This window comes from Stenella coeruleoalba, assembly GCF_951394435.1.
Source record: "Stenella coeruleoalba genome assembly, chromosome: 7".
In the NCBI taxonomy this organism is placed as follows: domain Eukaryota; kingdom Metazoa; phylum Chordata; class Mammalia; order Artiodactyla; family Delphinidae; genus Stenella; species Stenella coeruleoalba.
This window is the reverse complement of record NC_137153.1, coordinates 109,898,139-109,909,862: the sequence shown is the minus strand read 5'-3', so window position 1 is coordinate 109,909,862 and position 11,724 is coordinate 109,898,139. Positions and strand designations below refer to the sequence as shown.

The 11,724-nt window shown below is 46.8% G+C and overlaps 1 protein-coding gene across 1 annotated transcript; it reads right to left on the bottom strand.

Annotated features, from left to right (window-relative positions):
* Positions 1 to 8,629: 8,629 nt before the first annotated feature.
* On the bottom strand, positions 8,630 to 9,062 carry LOC307189423 (large ribosomal subunit protein eL30-like). Its single transcript, XM_079927483.1, has one exon. The coding sequence runs from the start codon at positions 9,007 to 9,009 to the stop codon at positions 8,662 to 8,664; it is 348 nt and encodes a 115-aa protein (XP_079783609.1). The 5' UTR covers positions 9,010 to 9,062; the 3' UTR covers positions 8,630 to 8,661.
* Positions 9,063 to 11,724: the final 2,662 nt, after the last annotated feature.

Here is an 11,724-nt window from a genome sequence, read left to right as displayed (position 1 = left end):
CTGAGGCTCAGAGGATAAGTGGCCAAATGGGGAGCTCTGCCTGTAGTTCATTCATTCATTCATTCAAATGTTCTTTGAGCCCTTACTGGGTACCAGGGCCTGTGCTGGGTACTAGGGATACTGCAATGAATGAAACAAAGATAGGATTTTGCGCGAGGCGAGTGGTAAAGGTAAATAAAGAGGAAGACACCGAGGAGGAAATAATTTATTCTCCCAGCAAGCTGGAAGGATGGCTTGTTCATCCATCCATCTCTCCGGCCAGCCAGCCAGCCCACCAACATGTAATGAGGGTCTAAAATCAGGGGTCCCCAGAGTCCAGAGGTGCCCAGCATCAGGACCCGGTGACAGATCTAGACATCAGTTACCTTTGCTGTGCAGCATCCTCTCTTTGCTTGGGGCAATAGTATCCTGATTTGGCTTTGGGGGACCTTGTGCCCCTACCCACGTGTTTCACAGTAGCAAACTCCATCTCCCGTCTTGGGGGTGAAACCCATCACCTAGTCTAAGCCCAACAGTGCTTTCCATGATTCCCGCCATGTCGATCAGTTCAGGGATTGAGCCTATGTCAGGCTCATCGGGACCAACAGATCTCAATCCCAGGGCTTTGATTTGAGATATAGAGGAAGAGCACTGTGCCTTCCATTGGACTTGGTGTTGAGGTGATGGGAGCTGCTGGGGGTCACGCCCAGGGAGCTGGAGAACGGAGCCAACCCAGGTGAGGCAGGCAGGGGCCAGCGACATCGTTTGAGTCCTGAATTCATTTATGCCTGAAGCCAGATCTATCCATGATGGAAGCCATTGTTTTGTTTAAGGTAGTCTGGGTTTTGTGTCATTTTCAACAGAAGAGGCCACCTGATTCCAGCACAGTCCCCGTCCTCCCAGCTGACCCTGGGCGGGCATCAGTCTTTGGTTTCTGTTGCCCACTGCCACACCCACAGTGCTGACTCTGACTCCCCACTCTCCAAGATGAAGGATGCCTCTCTCAGCCAGCCTCAGGGAGTCAGGCTTCTCAACCAAGTTCAGTTCGTGGCAGCTTAGCTTCCTCCTCTGTTCTCCTCTCTGCTGCAGAACTTGCAACACGCCCCCTGTCACGGAAGTTCCCTTCCTTGGGCTGTCCCCTGAGGATCCTTCTTGCTGAAGATGCTTCCTGTGTTGGGAAATGGCCCCTCCATTCCCACGAGTCCCTCTCACGAGAAGTCAGCCCACCACCTCCTCCCCTCCCAAAGTTTGCCTCCTAAATACCTCCAGAATCCACCCCGCCTCTTCCCGCTGAGGATACCCCGGCCCAGGTCCCATCCCTTGTTACCCGGACTGTTGCATCAACCTTCTCCTACTGGTGTCCTGGCCTCATCAGCAGCAGCAGAGGCCCATCATTTGGGACTTCATAGCTCCAGAGAAAATTCCTTCAGTTGCTTGCTTGGGGGTAGGGCATGAAGGAATACTTCCGGCTGTTGGCATTCTAGGAGCAGGACAGGGGAAGAGGGCTAGAAGTCCCATCACTCAGGATGCATATCCCTTAATCCCTGTCTCAGTCTTATTCTCTGCTGTGCCTGATATCTGCAAGCCTTTGCAGTTCCTCCACGAAGAAACTAATATTCTTATGCCTGTGGGTGAAGTCATCTATACCTATAAGACCTGAGGAACACCTGTTCTATGTCCAAGCTTCCCACCAGACCTGGTCCCTCCATGACCCGGGGCTCTGGGATGTTCAGGACCAACTGGCTGGTTCTCCCTCCTCTCCTCTGCGGGCACGTCAGGTTGTAGCCACGAATTTACATGCTACTTCTCTGTTAGCATCCCATCTTCCAAAGGTTTGTTGAAATCTTTTCTGCTCATGCCTCCTCTCCCAGCTTCTTTGTCATCATGGGCTGGTATATACCTGCTTTTCCCCTTCACTGTCAGTTTGGTGGGGCCTGAGGAGGGACAGGGGACAGATGCTTGGCTCAATACCATGTCCAAGTGGCTCTCAGTCAAAGTCCTACCTCCCACTCCCTCCTCATCCCTTCCCACCTGGTTCTGCCCCCAGCCCTCCCCTGAAACACCCCTCATCAGGTCTCTAGGACCAGACCCATAGGACCACTTTCTGTTCTCACGTGACTTGATGTCTTCGTAACGTTTGGTACTTTCAGATTTGTTCTCTTTCATCTCTGTCCTGCCTTAGCTTCCGGCAGGGGGGCGGGGGGGGCACGGTGTCACGAAGACCCTTCCTGTGTTTCTCCAAACCTCTGTGCAGATCTACTTTGCTGGCTTCTCTTCCTTCTGCTTCCTCTAAACAATTATTATGTCTCAGGGTTCTCTTCTCAGCCTCCTTTCCTTCTCACCCCATAGGCTTTCCCCGAGCACCTCTTCCATTCCCATGGTCCCAGTGGTTTTGCTCCAAAAGCCGCTCTCTTCCAAGTGCTGACTTCCAGCCCTGGCCTCTCACCTGGACTCCATCACCAGCCGTCTCCTGGACCTCTCTTCTTGGATGTCCTCATGTCGAAAGCTGGCCTTGGCTTCTCCCTGCTCCCAAACATGCCTCACTTCCTAGGAAAGGCCACCATCATCTGTTTAGTTGCCCAGAACTAAAGGTGTCGTCCTTGCCTCTCCCGTTTTCTCAATTTGCACACCCGATTGCTCACCGAGGCCCACTGACTCTACCTCTTCAATAAACCCCTCTCTGCCCACCCACTCTTCATCCCGAAAGCTTCTCTTAACTGATCTCCCTGCCCCCTGCATTCCACCATCTCCTGTTAAAATGCAAAGTTCACCACATCATCCCCCTTCTGAAAAGTCTCTAATGGCTCCCCACGACTTAGGTATTAAGTCCAAACAGCCCCCAAGGCTGGAGTTGCCAGACTCAGCGTATCAAAATACAGGATGTCCAGTTACATTTGAATTTCAGATAAACAATCTTTTTTTTTTTTCTTTCAAGTGTACGTATATCCCATGTAACACCTGGCATCTGTACCCTTTCCACACCCCAACCTCAACCTCATTTCTTGCTACGCTGTATTTCACATCTGACATTCAGGACAGACTGAACTGTTTGACCTTGCACTGCCCAGCTGGGTCAGACATTTCCTCATCAAGAGGCTCTTCTTACCTGCTGCTCCCCCAACCAGAAAGGCCATGTTCCCTTCTTGTCCTGACCAACCTCTGCTCATCACTGGGGTCCCCTCCCCCAGGAAGCCTCTGTGCTCCCTCCTAATGGACTGGGTTCCTTCCCTGGGTGACCAGAGGCCCCTGTTTCCCTGGATGGCAGCACTTTGTCAGCTGGCTTGTCCCATCGGTTTGCTCTTTTTCTCTCTCCCCTGCAGACAAAGAGCTGCCAGCAGCTCTGCCGATTTCCCCGCCCACATCTGGCCCAGCCCGCTTGGCTCCGCCCAGCTGGAGGCTCCCGTGGGCCTGGAGTGTTGGCCAAGACCCCAGCTTTCTTTCTGGTCTCTTGGCCTGGGTCCCAGTCTGATGGTTCACACTGTCTCCTTGCTTGAGTTCCCATGAAAAGTGGCCTCCACCCGTAGCCCCCTGCCCAGGGCCAGATTACAAGCTGCTGTGACAATGGAGGCTCCAAGCCAAGTTTCCGACGAGCCTGCCATGATATCCCCACAGCATCTGCCTGTGCATCTGGGGGCAGATGCTGGCAGCTGAGGCCACAGAGAGCACGGCTCCTCTCACACTGGGCATGCCCAGCCCTGATGGGGGTAAAAGGGAGGGAGCTCAGACTTAAAGTTAGGACATTGGGTTTGAATCCCAGCCCTGTATCTTTCTAGCTGCCTGGAGATGGGCCAAATGAGCACACACACACCCCCCCTCCCCGCACCTCATTTTCTTGTCTGTAAAGTGGGGATAAAAATGCTTATCTCACAAGATATGCTATCAAAGAAGAGTGCTTAACACATGCAAGAACACGCAGCAGCAAACAGGGTGCTGCTCTCACCTTCACCTGCCTTGCTCAAGGCTGGTGGTAGCAGAACCCCGGGGACCAGAGCTCTCCTGGCAGCTTTCTACTCCCAGCATCACTGACTGGGCATCACTAATTGGTCTCGAGGGGCTTTATTCAGAGAAGAGAGGAAGAGGGTAGTCAGACCCCACTCTCCACCCCCGCACTGGCTCCACACGGAGGAGACAGCATCTCCACTGTGAATCAGCAGCCCAGGTGAGCGCAGGACAGCTGAGGAAGCAAGCTGAAGGTGAGGATGACTAAATAAGGAGGTAGTAGGGCTTCCCTGGTGGCGCAGTGGTTAAGAATCCGCCTGCCGATGCAGGGGACACGGGTTCGAGCCCTGGTCTGGGAAGATCCCACATGCCGCGAACAACTAAGCCCGTGCACCACAGCTACTGAGCCTGCGTGCTGCAACTACTGAAGCCCGCGTGCCTAGAGCCTGTGCTCCACAAGAGAAGACACCACAATGAGAAGCCCGCGCACCGCAACGAAGAGTAACCCCTGCTCGCCGCAACTAGAGAAAGCCCGCGTGCAGCAACGAAGACCCAGTGCAGCCAAAAATAAATAAATGAAAATAAATAAATACATAAATTTATTAAAATAATAAGGAGGTAGTAAAGGACAGAGGACAAGGCATTGGGGAGGGAGAGCTGGAAAAGCCGGAGCCTCCTCCCTCCTCACGTTTGTCCCCCTCTGTCCTTCCTCTGTGTCCCTCTTCTCTTCCCGAGCACGCTTCAGACCCCAGCTGAGCTGTTGTTGCCGCAGTGCTGGCTATGCTGACCCGGCCTCCGCCTCGATGGGGCAGGTTCCCCTGTAAACATTCTTGGGGCACTTCTCAGCGCTCCGCACTATTTATATCATTTATTTACTGATGTCATTATTTATGTCCCAAATTGAACATGCAAAGAGAGAAAAGAATGGGAAAAAGAAGGGAACAGAATATCCAAAAACTGTGGGACAATTACAAAAGCTGTAACACATGTGTAATGGAAATCCCTGAAGGAGGAGAAGAGATTTTGGAAGTAAGAATGGCTGAGAATTTTCCAAAATTAATGACAGACTCTCTCTGCCACCCCCTTCCAAACTGTGAGTGCCTCAGGGGCAGAAGTCTGTCAGTTTGCAAATAACAATAACCAAAACTGTTTAGGATGACATGTATGAAGTGTTTTGTAAAAATTACATATATACACACAGACGTTCAGTTCCAACTCCAATGTGTGGAGACCTCAGGAGAGGACTTCCCTGGTGGTCCAGTGCGGCTAAGACTCCGCGCTCCCAGTGCAGGGGGCCCAGGTTCAATCCCTGTAGTCAGGGAACTAGATCCCGCGTGCCACAACTAAGAGTCTGTGTGCCACAACTAAGAGTCTGCATGCCACAACTAAGAAGACCGCATGGGGCTTCCCTGGTGGTTCAGTGGTTGGGAATCCGCCTGCCAATGCAGGGGACACAGGTTCAAGCCCTGGTCCGGGAGGATCCCATATGCAGCGGAGCGACTAAGCCACAGTGCCACAACTACTGAGCCTGTGCTCTAGAGCCCACGAGCCACAGCTGCTGGGCCTGCGTGCCACAACTGCTGAAGCCCGTGCGCCCTAGAGTCCGTGCTCTGCAGCAGGAGAGGCCATCGCAATGAGAGGCCTGCGCACCACAATCGCATCACTGCAACTAGAGAAAGCCTGCGCACAGCAACGAAGACCCAACGCAGCCAAAAATAAATAAAATTAATTAATTAACAAAAAATAGAAGAAGACCGCATGCCGCAACGAAGACTAGTGCAGCCAAATAAATAAATATTTTTAAAAGAAAAGAAAAGAAAAAAAAAAAGACCTTAGGAGGCATCATTTCCATCCTTACAGAAAGACCAAGCTGGAGAAACTGCAAATCTTAGATCCATCAGAGAATTGAGTTCACAGGGCAAATCCCACCCCCAAAAACTGGAGAAAAAGGAGAAAAAAACAGAACCACAACATGATTAGCCTCCTGGGGGAGCCTCTGGAGCCATGATGGGCAGAAACCTTCTGATAGTAATTGATGGATTGCTGGAGGCTCAGTGTGGACTGGGTTGAGAGTTTAAAACTCCTAGATAAAATGTGTGTGGGTTTTATCTCCAGGAGCCTAGCGGGTTCTCACCCTGAAGACAGGACAGAAATCTCCTCTTGCTTCCGGAGGGGGCAGAGGAAGGGTAACCGTTTCCAAACACACCCAGATCTTTGTCTCTAACAAAGGTATGCCCCCAAGGAAAACTGCTTAACCATAGTCTTATCTGATCTGGGTAAAGGGCAGATTTCTGTATCACATGGGGGTGGGGAGTTAAGAAGGTCACAGCACAGGCACTCAGAACCACTACAAAAATGAAACAGCTGGGTTTTAATCTTAAGACTATAGCATGCTTCCCCTCCCCAACTCCATAACACACGTCAACAGGTATAATAACTAGAGTTTATAGAGCTGCAAGACAAAGAAGTTATTTAAGAAAGAATTCTTAGGGAAACCCAAAGACAATAGGAGAAAAAACAGCCTGGAACTAGAAGAAACTGAAGCCTATGGCACCTATAGCTGCAGCAAACATTAACAGCCCAGCTCTTAGCCAGGTGAACATAAAACCTCACCCTAAGCCTGATTACCTCAGTTCCTAGTACCAGACACCTCATGGCCAGCTTTCAACAAAACATTACAAGCCCTGCTAAAAGACAAGAAAAAGCATAGTATGATGAGACAAAGCAAGCATCAGAATAAGACTCAGATAGGATACAGAGCTTGGAATTGTCAGATAAAGAATTTAAAACAACTATGATTAATATGTTAAGGGAATGCTAATGGAAAATTAGACAACATGCAAGAACAGACAGATCATGTAAGCAGAGGTAGAAACTCTAAGAATCACAAGGAAATGCTAGAAATCAAAACCACTAACAAAAAAGAAGAATGTTTTTGATAGGTTCATTAGTAGACTAGACATGGCCAAAGAAAGAGGCAGTGAGCTTGAAAATATGTCAATAGAAACATCCCAAATTGAAATGCAAAGAGAAAAAACTCTTTGCCACTTTTATTCAACGTAGTGTTGGAAGTCCTAGCCACCACAATCAGACAAGAAAGAGAAATAAAAGGAATTCAAATTGGAAAGAAAAATAAAACTGTCACTATTTGCAGATGACATGATACTATACAAAGAAAATCCTAAAGATGCCACCAAAAGACCACTAGAACCACCAATGAATTCAATGAAGTTGCAGGATACAAAATTAATATACAGAAATCTGTTACATTTCTATGTACTAATAACAAACTATCAGAAATAGAAATTAAGAACACAATCCCATTTATAATTGCATCAGAAAGAGTAAAATACGTAGGAATAAATCTAACTAAGGAGATAAAGGACTTGTACTTGGAAAACTATAAGATGACACAAATACAGTAGATGGAAAGATAGATTGTGCTCATGGATTGAAAGAATTAATATTGTTTAAATGACCAAACTACCGAAGGCAATCTACAGATTCAACGCAATCCCTATCAAAATGCCAAAGGCATTCTTCCACAGAACAAGAACAAATACTACATCAAACTAAAAAGCTTTTGTACGTTGAAGGAAACTATCAACAAAACAAAAACACAGCCTACTGAATGGGAGAAGGTATTTGCAAATCATATATCTTATAAGGGTTTAATATCTAAAATATACAAAGAACTCATACAACTCAACATCAAAAAAAAACAAACAACCCGGGACTTCCCTGGGGGTCCAGTGGTTAAGAATCTGCATCCCAATGCAGGGGATGTGGGTTCGATCCCTGGTCCTGGAACTAAGATCCCACGTGCCACGGGGCAACGAAGCCCGCGCGTCACAACTACTGAGCTCACGCGCTTCAACTAGAGCCCGTGTACCGCAACCTACAGAGCCCACGCGCCCTGGAGACCACGTGCCACAACTAGAGAGAAGCCTGCGCATAGCAACGAAAGATCCCATGTGCTGCAACTAAGACCCAATGCAGCCAAATAAATAAATACTAAATAAAATAAAATAATGGGTAGAGGATCTGAAAAGACATTTTTCCAAAAAAAGACATACAGATAGGCAACAGGCACATGAGAAGTTGCTCGAGATCACTAATCATCGGGAAGTGAAAATCAAAACCACAATGAGATGTCACCTCACATCTGTCAGAATGGCTATTATCAAAAAAAACAACAAAATAGAAGTGTTGGTGAGGGTGTAGAGAAAACGGAACCCTTGTGCACTGTTGGTGGGAATGTAAACGTCTAGAGCCAGTCAAAACAATTGTTTCCTAAAGTTGCTTCAGTTCGTTGTTTTCTTCCCTATTGCTTTCAGTGTGGTGATGTTATTCATTTGTCATACTGTTGGGTTCATCTGTTACTGTTTGAATAACTTTGGGTGTTTCCCCTGCATCCCGGTTGCATCTATTTATTTAGTCAGCTTTGGGGTATGTGAAATATTGTCATAGCTCTATGAGTCAGAGCTACACAAAAAGTCAGAGAAATTCCAATGGTCTTTCTCTTCTCCACCCTGTCTTCGTTTCCCTTTCTTTCTGCCTTGTTCACACCTACCCCCTGCAGATAACCAAGCCCATTAGCTTCTGGTTTATTCTTACTGTATTCCTTCTGCTCAAATGAGTAGACACATGCATAGTTTATTATGTCCCTTTGAAAAACATCTTTATCTTTCTTTTTATAAAACAAGCTCCGGCCAGTTTTATTAAAGAAAAATTGTACATAAGTTACTTTACACCAGCCTGTTCCGGCATGCTTCTAATGATATCAGAATCACCTGGATCAATGATAGCAAGTGTCCATACTCTGTAGTATTTTCCACACGCTGTGCCCAATTCAATATTATTGCCACTGTAGTGATGGACACCAGTTTTGGCCAACATGGCATAATACTCTATTTCAGATTTCCTCAAGGCTGGGCAGTTGTTGGCAAGGATGACCAGTTTCGCTTTGCCATGCCGGATTATTTTCAGAGTCCGCTTGTACCCCAGCACGTACTTTCCACTTTTCACAACCAGTTGGAGCCTAGAGTTGATCGACTCCAGTGACATTTTCATCTTCTTTGCGGCCACCATCTTCCTGCCTTAGGTGCGGGACACCCCCAGCCCACTGCAGCCGCCAAGATGGCCGGAGAGCAAGAAAAGGCCATATTTATCTTGATAGATATTTCTCCCAAGAAGATACACAGATTGCCAACAAACACATGAAAGGATGCTCAACATCACTAATCATTAGAGAAATGCAAATCAAAACTACAATGAGGTATCACCTCACACCAGTCAGAACGGCCATCATCAAAAACTCTACAAACAATAAATGCTGGAGAGGGTGTGGAGAAAAGGGAACCCTCTTGCACTGCTGGTGGGAATGTAAATTGATACAGCCACTATGGAGAACAGTATGGAGGTTCCTCAAAATACTGAAAATAGAACTACCATATGACCCAGCAATCCCAGTACTGGGCATATATCCTGAGAAAACCATAATTCAAAAAGAGTCATGTACCACAATATTCATTGCAGCACTATTTACAGTAGCCAGGACATGGAAGCAACCTAAGTGGCCATTGACAGATGAATGGATAAAGAAGATGTGGCACATATATACAATGGAATGTTACTCAGCCATAAAGAGAAACGAAATTGAGTTATTTGTTGTGAGATGGATGGACCTAAAGACTTCATACAGATTGAAGTAAGTCAGGAAGAGAAAAACAAATACTGTATGCTAACACATATGTATGGAATCAAAAAAAAAAGGTTCTGAAGAACCTAGGGTAGGACAGGAATAAAGACACAGACATAGAGAATGGACTTGAGGACGTGGGGAGGGGGAAGGGTAAGCTGGGATGAAGTGAGAGAGTGGCGTGGGCATATATATACAACCAAATGTAAAATAGACAGCTAGTGGGAAGCAGTCGCATAGCACAGGGAGATCAGCTCGGTGCTTTGTGTCCACCTAGAGGGGTGGGATAGGGAGGGTGGGAGGGAGACGCAAGAGGTTGGGGATATATGTATACGTACAGCTGATTCACTTTGTTATACAGCAGCAACTAACACACTATTGTAAAGCAATTATACTCCAATAAAGATGTTAAAAAAAGAAAAAAAACATATTTATCTTGAAAACATTTTGCAAATATTTCTATAAGGTAAATTCCAAGCCTGAGATTTCTGGTGTGTGTTGCATGTTTCCTGAATTATGCAAATTGCCTCCGCATAGTGGAGTAGGTGCTCAGTGAATATTTGGGGAATGAATGATTTCTTGGCTTGACACTAACACACTGTATGATTTGGGGAAAGTCTCTTCGTGCTTCTGGACTTCAGTTATTACAACTTTGTAGGCAAGGGAAGGCTCTTCCAGCTCTGATGTTACAGCACACTGTGATGAAGGTAGCAAAGTGTACAAGTGCACCTCGTTTTATTGCGCTTCGCAGATTTTCCTTTTTTTTTTTTTTTTTAACAAATTGAAGGTTTGTGGCAACCCCGCATCAAGTGTGTCTATCGGTGCCATTTTTCTAACAGCACTTGCTCATTTCGTGTCTTTGTGTCACATTTTGGTGATTCTCCCAAAGTTTCAAACTTCTTCATGCTTTTTTTTTTTTTTAACATCTTTATTGGGGTACAATTGCTTTACAATGGTGTGTTAGTTTCTGCTTTATAACAAAGTGACTCAGTTATACATATACATATGTTCCCATATCTGTTCCCTCTTGCGTCTCCCTCCCTCCCACCCTCCCTATCCCACCGCTCTAGGTGGTCACCAAGCACTGAGGTGTGATCAGTGATCTCTGATATTACTACCGTGACTCTCTGAAGGCTCAGATGATGGTTAGCATTTTTAAGCAATAAGTTATTTTTTAACTAACGTACACATTTTTAAAGACATAATGCTATTGCACACGTAATAGACTATGGTATAGTGTAAACATAACTTTTATATGCGCTGGCAAAGCAAAAAATGTGTGTGACTCGCTTTATTGCAACGTTGACTTTATTTCGCGATACAGGCTTTGCTCCAATGATCTGGAACCCAACCCGAATATCTCCGAGGTCTGCCTGTGTCTTTGGCCTTTTCCCTCCCCGCCTTTCATGATTCCCCCCCACTTCTTGCTACCCCTCTGTTCCATCTCCATAAACAATAACAAAAAAACAATAACAACCACAGTAACGATGGCTACAGCTGTTCACTGAGCACTTGCCTCGTGCACTCATCTTCAGTCCTCACAAAAACCACCTGTGAGAGGAGCTGTTATGATTCCTACTTTAGGGGTGAGGAATTTGAAGCCAGGGAGGTTTCAGTAACTTGCCTAAGGCTGCATCGTTCTAACTTGGGGAGGAAGACTTGAACTCTTAGCTGTCTGACGTCTGAGTGCACGTGGTCGTGCACTTGGCACACCTTTCTCCCTGTCCCCGTGGTGCATTCCTGTAAGCCTGGTTCTTAACAGATCGTTGGCCAAATCTCCCATGCTGGGCATTTCCCATTCCTGGTGAATATAAATGACTGCTCTACTCGCAGGCCAGTCAAAGCCTTTCTCCTTCATGGCTACTCAGGTCTGTACTGGGCTCTGTGATTTTCCACAGGGGATGTCGACTTGCCTGAACTTCTGTTAGCACGCAACTGGTTTTGTTCTTGCAACATTCGTCACATCCCGTGTATTAATTCTTTGGGCCACAGCTTAAGTAGCATCACCCTTGGGTTTTCAGAGGCCGTGTGCCCCAAGAGCGTCTTTCTTCTTAGGAACAAAGAGGCTCGCAGCCTGGAAAGCATCCGTGGACCAAAAGGTGGCT

What these genes read in the sequence shown, in the direction of transcription:
- LOC307189423 (XM_079927483.1), bottom strand. Translation starts at nt 9,009, where the DNA reads ATGGTGGCCGCAAAGAAGATGAAAATGTCACTGGAGTCGATCAACTCT.